We start from the raw sequence: 21,903 nt of genomic DNA, 5'->3' as shown, positions 1-21,903 counted from the left end.
CCGTTTCACGCGAGATGATCGGAAGAAGTGCGCCAAAAAAACGCGCGAAAGCTTGTCTTCTCTTTCCGTTTTGAGCGGCTATCGCGAAAGAAATCGTTATAGCGACCGGTTGGCGCGCGAGTTCGGCAATTTTTTCACCGAGGATTAACTCGTCCGTTGTATTAATGACTGCGCAGCACGGGATTATCCCTCGGGATTCCTCCGTGCGGGTTCGTCTTTCACGCGAAACGAACCTCCCTGTAAAATTGATTGCGCTTACGCGAGTCGGAGGGCTCACCGGAAAAGGACGCGACTGAAGAGGGAAGATAGGAAGATAGCCAAGCGTATTGAGTGATGAATTAAACTGAATTTAAACGCAACGCGATTTTTCTCCTTTTCAACGAAGCGATTAAATGCCATTATAAATCGATACATTATATTTTGTCGAAAGGGAAAAGTGAAAAAAGAATTGCAGAAAGAGAGAGCAAAAAAACCCCTCAAGAAATCCAGAAACGAGAAAGCGAAACTTGCCGAGGAATTTATTCATTCCCGCGAGGTTTGCGGTTATTAATTATTTTTGCCGAGTAATTTCGCCGTAATTGGGATTCTTGTGTTGGACGCGCTTGGTTCGTGACGGTTCAGCTGGGAGAAAAAAAAAATGCTAACTTTTGTACGGTGTTGCGAATTATCGACACAGCGCGCGGTCGAGAGTCGTTGAGTAGAAAGAGCGGGCGGTTTTGTGTGCGTGCGAATCGATCTTTATTCATGCAATTGCAATAAGTAGAAACCGCCTGACTATAAAACTCTCTCTGCATCGGCATTTCATTCTCTCGTTCGTGATAATAGCTTACGGATCGATTTTAAATCTTAATATTTGGTTGATTTTTCGTCTTTTCTCGCGTTTTAAAGGGTACAAAGAAAGATTGGTATTTAATTAGAATTAATAATTAATTCGCGGAACGTAACGCTTCCTAGCAATGTTAATCGCCGTTTGGAATTTAATTCGAAAACCGCAACAAAGTTGTTTTCCATTGTTAACTTTCTTTCTGTAAAACGCGTCGAAGTCGATTAAATGGTGAGCTATTTAGGAACTTTGGAGAATTAAGAATGCAAAACCGCGAATAATTTTTAATCGGACATAAAAAGTAGACTAATTATTGTAATAAAATCATTTAGCGTCTTTGTTAAACTTTAACGGACGTTTTCGGACTAAAGTGACGAAAGAAATCTAGTTTTTTTTCTCATAAGTAGGATTATAATTTATAAAAGCAAAAATTTATTTCGAAACTATTGGTACATCGTGCATTTTAACAGTAATATATTTATATTAAAATAACGATGCAAATACTCGGCGAAGAATGTAAAGAAAAGGAATGCAAACTCTATTTCCTTAACAAAACATCCGGCACTCTAATCATTTATTATATATTATTATATTAATTATTAATTATTAATTTATTACATTATTTATTACATAATTTATATCATTAATTTTCAACTTGAATGTGTGTTTTAACAATTAAATTTTAAACTAAATTTCCGCCAAACTTTGAAGCGCACTAAAATTTATCAGAGCATTGACTCTCTCTTGCGTCTATAAAAGTTGATCTAGTTGTTCTCAAACATACATTATTTACGATATTAGATAGTATACACTGGCAAATAAGAGGATAATCGTAGAATTATAGAAGCAATAACTTATAATACGATAAAAGAACGACTAGTCATCGATTGAGCTTGACTTGATATGCTTGGAAATATTGCGTCTGGCGATTAAAAATAAAGAACTGCTTCTTTCTCATTTCAGAACCCTGCGAGGAGACTTACTGCGCTTGGGGTGCGATGTGCGTCGTGTCCGAAAACGGCAAGGGTCTGTGTCAGTGTCCTGCGGATTGTCCTTTGACTTCTGATCTTGTCTGCGGCTCCGACGACGTGACCTATACAAACCACTGTCACTTACAGCAGGCGAACTGTCACAAGAGGAAAAAGACCAGGGTGAAACATCAGGGTGCATGCGGTGAGTAGTCTACTGTTGTTTTTTACAATACACATCTGTCCAGAAACATAACATCGTTTAGAAAAGAAATAATAAGACCGAGATTTATCCAAAAATATACAAAATATATAGAATGTAATCACATTTATATTAGCTGTGATACATTTTTCTAATTCCTTCGTTCGATTCTGATTTTTTGTGACGAGGATATCGAGTCGCACACATAAAGATATAAGTAGATATAACATAATTTAATTTTAAATTGGATTTATTTTCTCTACTGTTTTCTTGAAAGAGAAAAATTCGATTTTCCCTCTTTATTGAAGACACGATCGGTTTTAAACCCATAATATTTTTTGATTTGCTTACATTGTTATGCATTATGAATATGAATACAAATATGAATATTTTATAATTTTATTGAGACTGCTATATTCATAATAAAAATATAGATTGCAAATTTATTTACGATATTACCATAACGATAATATTTTTCTGGACTTTTTCAAATGACATATTATTCGCTTGGATATTGCTTGCTACGGGAACGAAAACTACTCTCGAATGCATGACCAATCAAAGAGGATTTCGAAGAATATAAATAAAGTTATTTAAAATTTAACACATGTCGATTTTCCCATATAAAAATTTAATTTTAATTATCTTTAGCTTTACGAGGAACCACGTTATTCATATATTATTCTAAATATATGTAAAACTGTTCTTCTCAAAAGCAATAATTTCTCGTTTAGATATAAATCTAGTTAAATAAAATAAACTAATTTAATAAAACAAACTTAATGTTACCGACGAATTTTTTTAATATACTGAGCAACGAGAAATCTCTTACAAAATAAAATGGAAAAATATTGATGGGAGATTAATATTGTCGATTCAATGTCATGTAGAAGGTTTTAAGATGAGTTACTTATCGCGAGATCCATTATGCCTCGCATTACTCATCCAAGGTTAAGCGGCGACAAAGCCAAGCTAAAACTTTCAAGCTCGAGTCTCGGATCTGTCGTAGGTCGCGGTGTGTTGGCAGCCTTTTAAACTTTAATTCGTTCAACATGCTCAGCCAAGTGCTTTCCAATCCTCGAGATCTTTCTGCAGGATTCAGCAGAGTATCTGAGAGCTAAACGCGCGGTACTTGGCAAAAAATCGGCTGGGTATTCAGAAGAGAAGGACAGAAAGACAAAGAGAAAGACGTATACACGAAAGCCGCAGGGAGACAGGACTTGGTATACTACGAAACGTACTTTATCACTCTCTTTTTGCCCGCCTATCCCGCGAGATCCCCGGTCTGCCATGAATTAACCAGTATCCAATACGCGATTTTTACTCCCGGTCTCGTCTGGATCCTGCTGCGCGCTGATTCTCAAAACGATCTTTTATTCAGGACGAGATTCACGACGCGCGCGAGCTTGTTGTTCGTCTCCCGTCCCGTTATATACACGCGGTAGGGGGTGTTCCTTTTGAGCGATCAGCGCTGGAGAGAAATACTTGGGCAAATCGCGCGGGGCGTTACGCAAATGGAATGCGTTTCCACACTATCCTCCCTTTCCCTTTTGCATATTTGCGGGGGTATTCGGCGTGTTCTATCCATGGAAATTACGTGACGATAACACGCGCGAGAGGTGGAGAGTCCCCGCCGACGCAAATTCTTCCTGACGCCTCGCAAAAGCGGGATTTTAGAGCACGAGACGACGCGTAATTCCGCGATCGGAATAATAGACGGATCGGATCTCGCTTTGATCTCCGAATTCGCAACTGAGCGGCCACCGTTCGCGATAAGTGTAACCCCTTGATTACCATATCGATCTCGGGGTAAAATTCGTGCCGCGAAAGCGAGCCTGGAGTACGAGGAACACGATGCCGAGAGACGATCCCGATGAGAGAGAGCTGCGAATTTTTCGATGGTTACAATTTCTCAGACTTTATGATCTCTTTTGATTAATGTTTTACGTCGCTCCTCGACTGGCGCTGGCGACGTGAATCCCCTTTTGAAAACGTCGTACAAAGACGCCCATTTTCCGCGTCATTGTCTTGGTCGTGGCGTCGGGGTTTAAGTTTCTCGCGGGAGGTGATTCAGCCGTTTCGTGAGCTCTACTTAACATTCTCGCACACAACCTTACACGGCCCGTTCCAATTAATCGCCGCTCCAAAGACGACGTGTCTTGAAAGACCGGACAATGCGGACGCGCAAGGTCATGAAAGCTCAAGTACCTATCTAGCGTTAAAAGGACGTGCGAAGCTGTGCAAGGTCGTGAAACCTTCCGTCCGACTGGCGCACAATGCAAAGCGCTCTTTATCCTTACATTTTGAACGTATAGAGATTCTACTTCGTTACTTCCAAGTTTCTATCCAAGTACGTAACCGTGTACGCTCATTATCAAGTGAAAAGATTCAACGCTATGATGATTTACTCAAAAATTAAATTTATGAAATAAATTTAATTATAAATTAATTATAAATTTTATAAATTTTTAATTATAAATTTTTACTTTAAAACATTTTTGTCGTAATTTTAAAAGAGCTGAAATTGATCGATATCTAAAATAGTCATCGTGCAATGTTTAAATGAATAATTTAACTTAATGAAAATTACAGTATTGAATTATATATAAGGCCTTTAATTATATATTAACGAAATTTCGAATCTGAATTGACCTTTCAGTTGTTACGCATTACTTCGATATTCATTAATATAAGATAGAAAAATAAAGCAAAAATCGTATTCAGTGCTTGATATAAAATGCGACTACAGATTTCCGCTCTTGTAAATCCGGGACTTGCATCGGTCGACTGTCATTTCGCTGGATACGAGCGTAATCATGCCGCATACACAATACAGTAGGCAATCTGGAAACAAATGAGGGAGAAGAGAAGTGGACGTAATGATGGAGGAAGTAGCCGCACAGGGAAAGGACAGAAATATCGCTCGGAAACGAGACGAAAATAAAATCGCAGAACTTGGTGTAGCTCGTAGATATCCGTACGAACACGCGTACTCTTCTTTTCTTTTACCTTTGCTTTCTTCTCTCGTATTATTTCGCTCTCTGTGTTTTTCGCTCCCCCTACAACCCGATCTTCTCCGCTCCTATTTCACACGCGACATATATAGAACATTTCTTATTCGCCTCTTATCCAGCTTTCAAGCCAGTAGTCGTCCTACAAGCAACTCGGTACGTAAATTATTATGCGAACAAACAATGCGAAACGAGCGTTCCAACGTCTCATAAAACAACACGAATCCCAAGCGATTTTCGCGGCTCGGCATCTCTCTCAAACAACCATCGCCTTCTGCGCTACCCTCTTCGTTTAGAATCCGTTAGCGAGATGATATATCCGCAAATTCTCTAAATTATATTATACACGTACTGCGATGTTGAGTCAATCTTTTGATTATTCCACATGTCACAAAATATTTATTACACTTTAAATCTTCCTATAGAATCATTGATTAGCTTTGGGACACAAATGCTTGAACTCGTAAAAGTTTTAATTAAAAAAATAAAATTGCATACATAGTCATACAAGGGCAATTTTAAAATCTTATTCTCTCTTTTTCTTTCTTCAAAAATTAATTAACTTGATTAATTTAAATTAATCTTAGTTAATTCTCTTCCAAAACCTCTCAATACATTATCAAAGTCTATGATACCGTATTATCGTTGAAAAATGACAAACGTCAACATCATGATTTTAAAATCATAGATCAGACGTTTTTTTTCTACTTTGCTTACATTTTCGCAATATTTCACCGTTCTCGCTCTGAAACTGTAAAACTCCGGTGTATACCCGTCATTAATCAACTCATCCCATCATAGACTCTTCAAGGAAACGAACGACAAAGGTAGATGAGTCGTATAGATGAAGGAGCGCGGAGCCAGAATGAATGATAAGCGCCGTCTTAAGCGAGCTTCCGTCCCTCGTACTATTGCCGACTGAAGAAACAGAAAGCTCCACCCCCGTCACTCTCTCTCACTCTCTCTCTCTCTCTTGCATGCGCGCGTGCAAGAAGCTTTATCTGTTTACTTCAGACGCTGTGCGACGTGCCTCTCGTTGCTTAGTCTATATTCACGATGGTAGAGTCTATAATTTAGTCGGTGCAAGATCCAACCTCCAAAGGGATCAAGGCAATGCCCTATATAATTCAATCCGCACGGAAATAGAGATAGCGCGAACTCGCTATAAAATTCACGAATAAATTATGCATCCTCGATGTTGGAAACCCTGTGGCTATCGTAGTTTGAAAAATTCTTTTATATATCCACGAATTGATACGTCATATATATTTCAGCAAATTTTCTCATTCTATTATTCGGCGATCATATCCATATCCAATCGCTGTTAAAATTTTTATAAAATTTTTCGTTTGACATTTCACATTGAAGTACAAAACTCGTGCTATTTATGAAGTTCGATGTTTTATCTAGTCCGTGTAAAAGACAGTGGCTGTAATTCAATCGCTGTGAAGCTCATGCTGCGAGGAAACGAAGAGATCGGAAAGCTGTCCACTATAATTCAATCAAACGCGACGTACGCGAGATACGCGACATTTCGAGATCGAAAGCGTGTATAGCGAGTTACAGAGGTTTGATACTTATCGCTTAGTGTTAGAAAGTACGAGGCACTGTTTTATCGAGCCATAGTTTTGAAAAGTGTTTAAAAAAAGATAAGAGCAAACGAATTTTGAAAATTTGCTAATAATAGAAAATTGATAAGATTTACATTATTATAATGGAAAAAATTTCTATAATTTATAATTCTCTAATTGACTTCTCATTCTTTCAATTAAATATTTTGAAATAAATTTAGAGCTGATTTTTCTTTAACAGAAATATAAATCATTTTTGTGAAATGACTAAAAATATAAAACATAATACTTCTTTTATACGATTCACAGTTGATGAATGCAAATAGAAAAGAGATAAAATCTATTTAATTTTGTTGAATTTAAGAATTGGGTTTTGAACAGAAATTTAATTTAAGTCCTCGTTATATGTGTATCTAAAAATATATATTGCAATGGAAAAATCAGAAAAAAGCGATGATACCAGAACATGTATAATATATAAAGCAGAACATGTATAATATATATATGTATAATATATAATATATATATATATTTACATTACTTTTCTCACCATCGCAAGTATTTGATACATTTAAATTGATAATTACGCTTGTTTGAATAAAATTACATTTTAAATTAATTCTACACGTCCACATGATTATGTTTGTAAATTCAAGAGATTTTTTCTAAACACAAAAAACTTATCAGCGAAATAAATTTACATTGTAAATTTAAGTTGGATATAGTAAAAAGTGTCTACTACTTTGTAATATATTACAAAGAAAACTAAATCAAACAAAAATATAATAAGAGATCTAGAATTGAATTAATCGAATAAAATATATATGCATAATATTTTAAACATTTACTTTTTATTTTGAATAAGTTTTTTTTGTAATATTTTTCTTTTAATTATTTAGAATTTATTTATATTACAAAAAAATTCTTAATTACAATTATGAAAATAATTTTAAAATTTTGAGTTATAATATTAAAACGTAAACGTATGTTCGTTTAAACTTTACTATAATGTTACTATAATTGTACTTTTTAATCTCTCAGAACATAAAACGTAAAAACTTTACGCTACTTTCAGCGGTGATAAAATTAAAGTATATTAGAAGAAAACGTGAAAAACGATGAAAACTCATCCCAATTACCGTGAACTCGTCTTTTCTTTCCTCGCAATGGTGTATGAACAGTAAAGCGAAAATGGCGAGGAATTAAATTAATTTTATCAACTTAGGCCTTCCTATCCGGATGCCACTCTCTAATCCCTGCTCTTTCGACTCACGTCACGTCACTGGAAACATTTTCGCTCTATCGCTTCTGTTTCTTTTCTCTGAGATTTACTTAAGAGAAAGATGATGCCAATGAATTGTTTAATATAAAAAATAGTATAAATAATAGTATAAAAAATTTAAGAAAGAAATTCTTAAAAAAGTTAGAACATGCAAGTTATGAATAATATAAAAAATATTGAAACTATACATTCTCCGCTTATTACAGATTTCTTTAAGATTTTATTCGGAAGATTTTTAATTGTCTTTAATTTTTATATACTTTGTTTCCCAATGTACATATATATATATATATATATATATATATATATATATATATTATCAATTTAAGAGCAGAAAATTTATAATAAATTTTCTTAGGCTTTTAAAGAATCTTATATTTTCTATTGTTGCTATTACAAAATTGCAAGCTAATTCGCTTGTGTTGAAATGGAACTTCTTTAATTAATACGCGCTCATTCCAATATACGCGTAATTACTTTCTCTCGGAGTTCTCTCTCATAAAAGTTATCTCTCGCGCAGTTATTCAAATTAGATCTTAATCTCATCGCGGCCTAACTTTCGACTGGCACTTGATATCGATGACAGAAAATAATTTGAAGAGTTTTGCTAAAGAGGTCATCGAAAATATAATCGGTAAATTTTTATGACAATTTTGCCGTCGACATGAAATCAATATTCAAAAGGAGTAGACAGAGAAAGAGAGAGAGAGAGAATAATTAAATTAATCATTGCACGTCTTATCACGGCACACTTTATTAGTCGACTCTCCAAGTTACTTGACCCTGCTCGAGGACAAAGTTTTATTAACTTTAGCTGATGATGAATGACCGATATGCTCGTCTGGATCGATTCACCGATGGTGTCAAGCGATCAAAGTCGAATGCGCGCAATAGGGTGCGTTTTTACGTTGCGTCGCGGACACGGCAGGATCGAACGATCGCAAAAGGGTATAAAAAGGGCGCTTTTTATACCCTTTAAAATGAAGCTCTATCTACCGTGCCAGACGCGCATTTGGGTCACCGAAGTGCAGTTTTTGCCGAAACGCCAGCCAGACCGATGTTAAATGATTCTCGCGAAATCCACGTGGCGAACATTTTGCGATAATCACATTAAAATCAAAACGAGAAAATTAACTCTGCCGTCAGATCGATCATTATCGTCGAATAAATCCTTCAGTATAAATGTAATTGAAAATATGTTAATACGAAAATTTAAGGACCGGAAGCATAAATAATTTATAATATCGTGAGGATAATTATGTTACGATGGCATAATCGAAGCTTTTTCTAAAATTTCGAGATTTTCTTTCAAGTTTTTTTTTCTCTTTTAACACAATTAAAACGTTATATATGTCACTCGAGTATTTTGGAAGAATACATTTTTCATCTCTGTTCTTACGGTGAGTTAGCGGTTTCTTTTTCAAATATACGGAACGTTGTTCGTGTATTTTTCATTTGCCTTTAACGCATTCCTCGTCGTTCGCAGTCGGCGCGATTTTCTCGCGATTTTCCCTGGTAGAAAAAAAGGAGCGAAACACACAGCGTACGGACGAAATAAATAAATTCACGTGCAATTCCGTCGTCGCCGTTGACGCAGCTTCGGTTTCTCCGACGGGGGTGTCTAATGTTCTCTTGCGTCGCCCGTCCCGGAGACGAAAGTGCTTTAGCTTCTCTGCTGCAGGAAGGCAAGCAGTGACTTCCTGATTCTTCGCATACATCTTCATTCCGTGAAATGGCTCCTTTCCATCCCCGTCCCACCGGCGAATCTACTCTTGGTACACTAGCTATTCCTCGATTCTCACGAGACGCGTACGATTCGACAAACTGCCGTTCGCGAAATCCTTTCAAGAAAAACTAATAATAATTTTTAAACCTGCTAGAGTTTCCAATTAACTACGTCAAATTCAAATATATTATCAACATTTCAATATTTAATTAGCAACATTAAATATTAGTAATATATGAATAATATATATGTTAAATATAATATTAAAGGTCTCTAACAAATTCAATTGCGAAAGCATAAATTATAATTTTGTCATTTATTTTTGTTTTTATTTTTTATAGTAAACTTCATTTCTAATTTTTAGCAGTTAAAAAATATTTTTAATGAAAAAATTGTGGTGATCTTTTTTATAAATGAAAAGAAACTTTATTCCGGGCTAAAAACTCATCGCGTATTCTGTGTTTGGCAAACAACGAGAAAAGAAATGGGACCAGTTGTTTTCCGCCGTAATACGAGGGTGTGACGAACGATTGTAAAATCTCGCGCAAATATAAGAAGAACATTAATATCAGGCAATTGTACTCGATTCGATATGCATACGGTGTACGGTTATAAATATTTCGGGCTCGATTGCATGGAAAATAGCGGGCCATTTACAAGGCAGAATTTAATGCACGAAATTCGCAAACGAGAGTATCGTGCATAGAGACAGTACCGATCGCTCGTAATAAAGTATAATTGCTATTCCGATATAGCGACGCTGTTCAATTGATTCATTTGGCCAGAGAAACGCCCACGCATCGCGGACCGCATGCAGAAAAATTATAGTCGGCGTTAATGCCGGGAAAATAGCCTGATACATTCGTCGGCCCGAGCACTTAAGATAATGAAACGTTGAAATTACATCGGCAATAATTTGTTACCTCAGCCGACTAACGTCGTTAATTCGATTAGCCATATAATAATTACCGTTAGCCCGTTAAACGTAACCAACGTCGTTCGCCGATTATGATGATGATTAATTCTAACGATTATTACTGTAAAGGATGCCGTATGGCTAACGCATTTCAATTAATCTCTCATGTCGGTGCATTCAAGTGCATTCTATATGACTCTACTGACTGAGATAAAGCGTCGTCGATCATTACACTTTTTCTTTTAGTGTAATATATTTAAATATGCAATATTATCTTGAAAAGTAATTAAATTCGATATCGTAATAGAATATGTATTGTATCATATACACTCACATATCGTATTAAATCAATTATCGGAATATATTATATTACACTAACTCCGATCCTATTTTTAAAATAGATTAACTAGTAATTATATAATAGTATTAATTAAATCTATTAATACTATTTTATAACAATTATTATGTTATTATTGTCCACAGTAATTATTACCAATAATTATTATAAATAGTTTTGTCCATTTGACCCGATTGTTGTTAAATCATCTCGTTTATAATCGGCTAACAGATTGCGTAATTAAAACTGTAATTAATACTAGAAAGAGTTGTTGTCGTAATGATGATATCGTGTGATAATTAATTTGTTTTACGCTTCATTAGCGGCCTCGCCGTCGGAAGATGCATCTCGAGCATTGGCGATAACAGATGCGTCTAATCGTGATGATTAATGTAGAAATTTAATACGTCAAAATTTAATGGCCTTATCGACATAAATGAGATACTTGCTTTATCTTGCTTATCCTTGTCGATAGAAATTTGTTATTATATATATTAATTTAAATATAAAAAAGTTTAAAAATAATTAAAAATATAAAATTCTAGATTTTATATAAAATTATATATATATATATATATATATATATATATATATATACAATAATAAATTATATATATATAATAATTCAATTCTATTTTAAGCTAAAATTGTTACTTTTCAAACATTTTTTCCATCTATATTATATTACAACACATATATACATATAAAAGCTGAGCATTGATTAATGCATTTAAGAATCTACGATTTATGATTCGCATCAAGACAGACTCTAATGTATCTAGATACGCACATGTTATGTATATATTTCTTTATATATATATATATATATATATATATATATATATTTTCACATACATTCCATTAAAATTCATGATAAAAATATTCATGTAATTTTGTGACAAATTATAGATCGTTATTATTAATATAAGGTCTAAGAGTTAGAGAAAATACACAAATTATATCTGTCTTTCTCTCTCTTGCAACAGATCCCGTATATATTCCTCATAGAATTGCAAGTCGAGCGATGTGGTGCAATGCAGCAATGTTGCACGTATCCGTTCGCAATAATTTACTAAGAGCATAGCTGTATCGCCGCGGACGCATATGGCAGCAAGCGTCTTCATCCTCCTCCCTTAATCCAAAGACGGCTCTCAATTTACCTCACCTCAATTTCGCCTCGTCTCTCTCTCTCCCTCTTTCATGCGTGTGCGCGCAAGTCTCTTCAATTATTACAGCCCGCGAAGCTTGAGGCATTTTCAGGGTGTTTTGACGATAAATGATGGGACAGCCGGCTCGCATACAAGCCGTCGCAGAGACGTTTGCGAGGGGTGGCTGCACACCGACATGCCGCAACATTGTTTTCCCCCGTTCCCTTGTACTACCATCACTATCACCGTCTTCCCATTCTCTTCTTTGCTCCGTCTCTATTCGAGCGCAATGGCAACGCTTCGCTCACGTACAAAATTTAATATTGCCCGCTATTTCTTTTACTACACGCTGTCGCGATTTATACAATCACGAATGCGAAACGCACACTACGAGAATTTTCGAACAAAAATATCCAAATCAACGATTCATGAGCTTGATTACATTGGCACTATCTCAATATTTCCATAATAAAGAAATATTTATATAAAATAAATAAATAAAGAATATTTAAATATAAGATAAATAAATAAATATATATATAATATATTTATTAATGATAGGATACATATATTTATAGCGAGAAAAAACTATATATTTATATTTGCAATCTCTTTTGCGCGAGATAATTTTTTATTTTAAACACATATCGATGTATTTCATGAAACATTGATCGTTTTGATTGATCCCCATTTTGGAATATTACTTTTATGCTAATTTAAAAATAAGTAAACTATTATTCCTTCCTCAATCTTCCGTTTTCCGTCTTCACGCTTACAATTATTCCGCCATGCTCGAAAATTTATCTTATAGGATACCGTTTCCGTTCCGCGTGCCAGGAACGTTGTTTTCCATTCCCGGGTGCGACAGCGTTTTCGTCTTCTTCGCTCCAGCCCGTCGCAGCGGGAACACGTTGCTCCTTGCGAAATTTAATTCCGGGCACCGCGATCCCAACCCCCGTGATGCCGCGCGCGGTACGATTTATAACGACATTGAGCCGACGCGTATATTCCGGTATTCGTATAGCGGGCGTAAAGTGAGCGCAATTATACGCGTGATAAACGAGGGAACTACTGCATTCTCCGATATTATTGCTCCTTCCGAGTGGAATATTAGAATATAGCGTGTTCTTCGAATAAGAAAATGAAATAAATGATAAAAAAATAATTCTTATCTAAAATAAGATTTTTTTTCTAATAAAAAAAAGAATTTATATATCTAAGAAATTAAATTAATCGAAATTTTAACACTTATATTCCGTTATCAAGAAATGCGATATTACTTTTAATAATAATCAGATGCATTAAATGAACGCATTAAATAAATCTACGGTTCATAATGTCGCTTTCAAAAGTCTCCTTCTGTCTGTAAAAGAATTTCCTTTACTTCTTTTTACCTCGTTAGGGAGTTATTTATACGGTGCGCATTGTAGAGCAATGATCATCCGGATATTTGGCGAGCAAGGCAATTCCGCAACTCAGCAACCCTTTTTGTGCTTCCACAAGAACGCGAAAACCACGCCGAAAAGATATCGCTTTATATTACTTGCGTGCCTGTTAACATTTTTCCCCTCCCCTTATTCCTCTTATCCGATTTTGTCACGGATAGAATCGCGCTGCTCTTTGCAAAATTTAATTCGAGCGTTAGGAGGATGTTTACATAAAAGACCTTCTTTATGTTTTTAATATCTCCAATGAACAGAACGCAACTAGTCTGCCATTTCTCGTATTTATTCGCCCAGCAGTTACCCTATTTATCACGATTTTCTTCAATTAATGTATTTGCGCAATGTTGATCTATTTATATGTTTGATCTATTTTATTTCACAATTTTTTACGTGTCACTGTTTAATAAAATAAAACTTCGTTCGAGCAAAGAAAATGACATAAATTAATTTGTATTCATATAAATATATATGTCTCTCTTCATTTTGAAGAGACATATATATTTATATGAATACAAATTAATTTATGTCATTTTCTTGATTTTGGTGATATTTTTAGTTTATACAAATTAATGTTCATTTACTTCAACTTTAGTATGTATTATCTAACGTAAAGAGGCGAGATAGATTTCGTCCTAAATTCATTTATCTTCTTCTTTGTCTTATAATCATGCCTGCATTATAAATAAATAAATAAATTATATTAATATTAATTTGCAATGTATTTGAGATATTTATAAAAAAAACATATTCTTTCTTATGTCTTCGAATTTCGCCATTTTTCTTATGCCGTTCTTATGTCGTTTATTTCCCTTACTCTTGCGTGCCGTTCGCGAAACGCGTTGTTTGTGCAAAATTTAATTCCAACACGCTAGTTCCGGGACCCCTTAGCTTACGCCTCTCCACGATTTATAATGACACTGAACCAGCACAGTAGTTGCGTATTCGCGTATAGTAAGTTTTGGTATTGTTGCGGATATACACAGCGTGTAATATCACCGTGATATATCGGTTATGATCCACAGGGCACTCTGTAATATCACCTTCCACGGCAATTACGACGGGATATTTCCGAATGGCCAGACGCGGTATTGTTGCAGTTTGTTTAGTATAGTACGAGAAACTGAGATTAGATTAGACCAATTATATATGAACGTGTTTCATGAACGAACGAGCGAGAAACTGCATATGAATGAATGGGAGATCTAGGACCAAAGTAACTAGTCTGGTTACTTCGTTATGAATATGAAACATATAGGGGATACCTAAGATACGCTTTGATAGAAATTATTTTATTTTATTAGAACCATTTCCGCGCATCATGTTTATATTATATTTTCAAGAAATCAGTATTCTTATCATTTGCCAGGTTTTAATGAAATTTCTGTTTTTGAAAATAAAATTCGATCATTTACGGCACATGATCCGCGCAGAATATCGAGACAAATCAGCAAAATCGCTGATCGGCGAATAGAAAGTTACTTTTTAGAAAAGATTCGTTCGTGATCTCGAGGCCGCCTGTCGAGGTATGAATGTCACGTGGCGGAGAAAGACGAATATTTCGTTCACGTCGCGGTAGTGTCACGCAATTTCATATCCGCCCAAAATCCTGGATCTCCAACCCTTACTTTTATCCCGCTTTAGTTTTGCTCTAGTTTTATCCTCTATTTTCCAAAAGCCCTATCCTTTGCGCTCTCATAAAAGAAATACACAGAAAGATGGAAAATGGATGGATATTTGAAGATATTAGTATATAGACATAAGCATCAATCGATTTTTAATGGAAATCGTGTTTTTTGGATTCAATTAAAAAGATATCAATGTTTAAGAGTCGTTGCCACTGTCACGAACACGTCGATCAATTTTATTAATCTATCAATTATCAACAAGTTTCGATGCTTAATGTGTACGAGTTAATTAGAAAAGAAATTTTTAATTATTAATTAAAAAAGCAATATATCAATATCTCCGAATAGATTCAGATATTTAAAAAACATGTGCGATAATATATGTATAATATATTATATAATGCAAGGGGATTATAATAATCAACGCTTGTTATCAAATATTCGTTATAGTATTAAAATTCTTTTATTCATTTTATAAAAGTGTTTAAATAATCTAATACATATTCACATGATGAATTGTTTAATTACATATTTTGCTTCTGCATTTTCTCGCTGATATATTTATCTTTTTATATCAGAGATATGTCGTCTGATATAAATACTTTATTAATAATTTGGAGGGAAAAGGAAAAAAATGTGTACTCAGCTGAGCCGTAACATATATTCTACGTGTACATATATTCTCTACGTATATGCACTAAAGAAATAGCTTTAGCAGACGAGTTTACCTCTGCCAATCGATAACTTGCGGTTCAAGAATATCGCACGATGTTCCTTAACTTCCTCTCTCGTGTTCAATAGAGACGTGCAATAATGTTGTATTTTAAGAATCAACGTCAGATATGCCTTCACCTGTTAGATATTTGTAAATAATTTATAAGTATCAAAGTATATTGACACATACAAGTTCTCGCATGATGACAATCATGTTAAATACAATGCAGGCTAAGATATTCTTATAAGGAGGTCAATTCCTCGGGGACACGGCATAAAGTGTCCATAGAATATCCAGGTTATATGGTTTCCTAAAATGGAAAGGAACGATCGAAGCAAGAATAAATTACGCGTCTCAGAAACTTCGACAAATTCCATACGAGCCATCTTAATCCATTTTCGGGTGTAAGTTTCAATAAGAGGGTCTGAGTTATTCGCCCCCATAAAGACTTGTCCTCCTTGCGTTTTCCTTTCCATTGCAAGCATCTCTTTCTTTCACGGATGTTCTTTGTCGTATTTTCGCTTCTCACTTCGTAGATTCCTCCTGCGTCCTCTTTCCTTTACTTCTTTTTGACCCTTCTTTCGGGGACACTAATCCTGAAAAAGAACAGTAAGTCGTTTTTCACGTGATCCAACCGAGTAGGAGTAACATTCGTTAGCAATAGTCGTATAGCTCTTCCACAGATTTATAAAACTTAGTGATTTAATTTTGCGTACATAAATACATGCATACATTATATATATATATATATATATTGTAGAGAAATTAATAACTTCTTCCATATAAATATTTTTAATATTAATAAATTCTTCGATTAAATATATACTTTTGAGTTGTAATTGACAGCAAATTTACTTTGCTTTGTCGAATTAACCTGGCAATATTTTATCCTGCGATGAAATCTGCTTGGAAAAGACACAGTTAATTACAATACTTAATTATTTCTGTTCAGATAGATGTTTCGAATCCATTGGATGCATTCGACGTGAAAAGATAAACGCGTTTTTCGAAATTGTTTTTGCATTCCGTTTATACACATTCCGTTTTCACACATCTACCGGAAACGCGATTCAGAATGAGTCCGTGGAGAAAAGGCGAACGACGAGCGAGAAAACTGTAGTCGGAGAAATGCCCGTTAATTTAACGACAGCCGGAAAATCGAGTTCAGCATAGAGCTAGTTTTGTCTCCCGTGCAATGTTATGAAGTTCCATGTCTTCCACACATTCGATCTTGCGGCATCTCGTGCACACGACATTCCGCTATTTCCGACAACATTTTCCGAACAAATGTACAGAACGTTTCGCTTCAAGAAACTTTTGATATCTGAACAGGATTGATAACAAAGATACAAAAGTATCTCGGTATTAGCTGCTCGAGAGAAATAAGATGATAAGAAAAACGATAAGATCTTGTGTAATATCTTGGAAAATCTTGTTAGAATTTTTATAAAAGATCAATTTGCATTTATATCGCTCGTGCAGTTCTAGCTATTTTTCAGTCTCACTCGTTATATATTTACGTCTAAATATATTATCGGCAAGCGAAAAGACTTGCTCAAGCCGCTTAGACAACTAATGCAAGTGTTCTATTTACAGAATGTATACTTTGGCACGCGAGATGGTGTAAGACCGAGAAGAAGGAAAAGAGCCGTGGGGGCTCAAATTCATGTTAGAAAAATAGCGAAAATTTTTATAGCGGAGAGGCCGTTTACCTTCTGGCGGCAGCGAATAACACGTTCGATTCTGAGACTTCTTATTTTATTTTTCTCAAACGTTTGCTCGCGCCAAAGTAGGCTTCCTCCTCCCTCTCTTTCGCGTTTGGTTGAAACATCGATGTCGAGCACTATTTGGATATGAAAATTCTGACGGGCGGAGAGAGTTGCGGTCTCTTGTAACGAGTCTCCGAGACGAGCTTGTCTTATGAACGGTCGACAATCCTGAGAACCGTGGAAACGCGCCAGCCGACAAACCGCGAGGAAGTGATCGTTTCCGGAAAGGATAATGCGGTGGCTAGCTCGCTTACAGCATTGCTCAGGGTAAATAGCAATTAGGTACGTCGGTTCCTTTGATCTGTCATTCCGCGCAGTGTCAACCGCTCTCTGGAGACACTCCGGGTAAAAAGTGCGAATGTGTGGTTTTTCTATGGCGTCGACCCTTCTGGAAAATCACCCTGGTCACGCGATAGAGGGGAAACGCTTCTGATTCAATTCGCAGATTGCGAACAGTTGGTGATTTATTGATCCATCGTTAAAAGTGAATCGTTAAATTTAACGTCAGTCATCGTTATTCCTCGGCAATTTATATCTTTTGTTGTTAAGTTATTCATAGTATATATATAATTTTTGAAAAATTATACGATAAGTTTATTAATGGATCATTATAGATATTAATAATTGCGCAATTGAATTTTACATTTTACGTCTGACAAAATAAAAACCGCGTAACATTAATAAACGCAGTACATGTAGCTAAATTAAGCTGATTGCATTTTCAAAGATGTTGACGTACGTACCTATTGATTCATAAAGTCCACGATGTTGTTTTTAAGCATAAATTGCATGCTCAATATTGCTAATTTACTAAAGCCATTCGTTTGTCGTAAATTAATTAAATGAAATCGTGTTACAATATTTCGTGTTACAATATTTCGGTATAATAGTATGTATTTCTCGTATTGAAGTGTTATAATAGTATTTCTCTCTCTTTCTCACACACACACACACACACACACACACACACACACACACACACACACACACACACACACACACACACACACACACACACACACACACACACTCTCTCTCTCTCTCTCTCTCTCTCTCTCTCTCTCTCTCTCTCTCTCTCTCTCTCTCTCAAAGGACTTACCAAGTTACCTATAATATGCCAGGTCTGTCAATCGAAATTATAAATAGCGAATGTATTGTTTTATTTGTCAAACTTTACAATGCGAGCGAATAACAAATATTGCAATATCATAAAGTCGTTCGCGTTTCACATTTTATAGGTAAAAATATTCAGAGAAAGAGAGAGAGAGAGAGAATTAGAGTATTTAATGATTAATTATATAAATAATGTACACTGAAATGAAACATGTGAAAATAATTTAATATATAGAAATGAAGGTAATGGAAAATTAGCTTGAACAGAGCTTGTAATACTACAGCATAATGCCAAGCGGTATTAAAAACATGAAATAAAGAATATAGAAATATTTGTTTAATGTCATGAAAATGAATATGTTGTATAATCTTTTTTCGCTAAGAGAGGTTGATTAAATATCTCATCTCATCTGATTGGCAGGTTTGACAATACATTGTAGACACATTATGCGAGAATTCGAGAAAATAATTTAATATAATATAAAAATTACATAATATAAAAATAATTAATTTTCATAAAGTTTGCCTTAGAGTCATAAAGATGCTTTATTTTGATCATTTATTTTACATTAGATCTAGAGTTTTTACTATTTATTTTTAATATTATAATTTATGCGTTTTTTCGTTTATTTTTTTATCCGAATAAAACTTGCAATTATAATAAAATTATTAGTGCACTAAGAGTGCATATTAATGACATCATTTTGTCTCTTTAATGTTTTAATGCGAAACGCGTAGAATAAATTTTATTTAACGATCATTTTTGATAAATTCCGTGTTCCAATCCTTGTCAATTCTGCAGGAAAATGTGTATGTCTGTACAACGAACTATCGAAATGGAACAAATACAAATCACGGAGCGGAGAGTGTGTCCGTGCACGGCAACCGGCTATTGATTCAATGCGACCACAATTCAGGGTTATAAAGCAGCGTCATTCACAGTGTGACGCGCATGAAATTGGTCCTTCGAAAATACAACTCTCGCCGAAAAAAACGTGAAAGAGGCGGTCGATCGAATCGGCCTTCGTAACCCCGATTCTTAATCCGTCACCATCCACGTGTATTTGCAATGGATTGACAGCCAATTCGCCATTTCTCCGTGAAAACTGCGGTGAAGCCAATCAAGCCGCATGCCGAAAATAGAGAAAGAGAAAGAGAGATAGAAAATAGAACGCGGTTAACCCAGTTGGACTCACGAACGCAAAGGGTTAATCCGGGGAACTCAGCTTGCGATAGATCTCCGCCGACTGTAATCCACCCTTATCTCTCATATTCGCCCTCATATCGCCGCTGACCATATTTTCCTACTGAAGTTCTGCCACGTAATCCAATAAGCGATTTTTGCACTACTTGCATTTATATAGCGAAAGGTCGCTCCGGATATAGAATCGATATTAATAACAGGAACAAGAAAACTGGGCTAACAACAGTGTGACTAATATTTTTGGAACATTTCTCTTTTAATATGTCTCCATGTCTCGGTCAACTTCTTCATCTTCAGCATAGTATATATGAATAGAGAAGGTCGATAAGATCAAGAATATTGACGAAGCTATTGAATATTCACGATTTCCTTTCTTTATTTCCGCACATATTGGTTAAAGACGATCAAAAAATTAACCGAAACATGGGGAGCTACATTAAAAGAAAAATTTCTTTAGGATTATTGATTGCGCTTTTATTACTGCGTTTGACTCTCATTAGCCTACTTCTCCCTCTTTTCTTCTGTTATATTATTATATTAAAATCTTATCGTTTCTATTATTGTGTTTAACAGCATGAGTGAAATATATAGTCTATATGAAGTCTTTGTAGACTAACAAAAATTCTTAATATAAAATTATTTAATATTATATATAATGTGGAATTTTCACTATTTTTACTCATCCGATAAAAGATCGAGGTAAATTTATTCTCAACTTTAAGTATGTCAACGTAGCGATTTCACTAGATATATATACGTTGCTCCGCGTCGTGACCTGACACGAAGTAGAGCATGCCCGAGCGAATAAAAAGTTGGTCGAACACTGAAGGAAACTCATCTTGGTATCGGCTGAGCGCGAACGGGCGGCGGATATTGGAGCATTTGTCAGCCACTCGAGTATTAGCGAGTGTAGGTACCGAAGCAGGTGTACACTTATTAGCGCGCGCTTCTATGCATGGCATCATGCCAACTAGTTACCAGGACCGATCCAACGGGTCGTAAAGGTGAAATCCAAACGCGTACCCGAACCGGAAACCCGTCTATGCATACTTAGTGCCGCGTTTGCGTCGACGGCGAACTAGCTTCGTCGAGTCAAAAGCAAGGCAGGAGGGAAAAATGTGCTTTGCGAAATCGATACCGTAATAGGCAACACGAAGAATCAATTTAAGAGTTTAATACTGGAAAAATTGTAATTCTTGTATTTAATTATTACAAGCATATTGACTTGTATAACTTGTTTATATAATTTGCTTGGCTTGCTTGATTTAACATGCGTTTACAATTGTTACGATCAGTTTAATATAAAAAATACGAATAACAACATATATTCTTGATGCTTTCGAAGAATATTATCGATATCCGCAATGTAAAACGCGCGTTCTTAATCTTCCATATTAGTTATATTAATTTTTATAATGTGCATATCATCCATGAAATCGTTAAAAATTTTTACTTCATCAAAAGTAGATCGTGCCATGTTCAATTACAAAACTAACACACACTGGTATATTTAATAGGCAGGATTTTTTAACAAAAGGTGTATAATATAATCTTATTATATATTAGGTGTATTTCACAATATATTTTAATTAAATTACATTGTTATAGTTTCATACAACAAATAGGTAAATTATTAGCGGATAAAATGTAAAAAAGGAAAATGTACTTATTGCACTTTACCTTGATAAATCTAAACCTCTCGCGCTACTAAACACTAAAGTATTTAAAAAAATATACGTTAGATACAAAGAAATTTTATAAAGTAATTCAAACATTAAGAACGAAATTTTCTTATATATTATTACTTATCTCTCCCACTTAATAGAAAATGAGAGCTATTAGAAATAATAGTCCATTATTTTTATCTTACTTTAAACGAGCAAATATAAAATTTTAATAAAGAATATAAGATGATTAAAAATAACCTATTATCCTTAAAATGACATTTATTTCTGACTCAATTCTGAAATGACTTTTTCTTTTGCAAAGTATTGTCCGAAACTTAATTTTTTGAATTACAAAAGGAAATAGTTAATTACAAAATGAGC

The 21,903-nt window shown here is 34.9% G+C and overlaps 1 protein-coding gene across 5 annotated transcripts in view; it reads left to right on the top strand.

Moving 5' to 3' along the window:
• Positions 1–21,903, top strand: part of LOC105251943 (agrin) — a 253,590-nt gene that overhangs the window by 131,479 nt on the left and 100,208 nt on the right. For all 5 annotated transcript variants that reach the window (XM_025412917.1, XM_025412921.1, XM_025412919.1 and 2 more), the window contains one exon: positions 1,787–1,996. In XM_025412917.1, coding sequence (XP_025268702.1) covers positions 1,787–1,996 — 210 coding nt within the window. The remainder of the gene's footprint in view (positions 1–1,786; positions 1,997–21,903) is intronic.

The sequence above is a fragment of the Camponotus floridanus genome, unplaced genomic scaffold (assembly GCF_003227725.1).
Source record: "Camponotus floridanus strain SB8 unplaced genomic scaffold, Cflo_v7.5 scaffold59, whole genome shotgun sequence".
Taxonomy (NCBI): domain Eukaryota; kingdom Metazoa; phylum Arthropoda; class Insecta; order Hymenoptera; family Formicidae; genus Camponotus; species Camponotus floridanus.
This window is presented reverse-complemented; position numbering and strand designations above follow the sequence as displayed.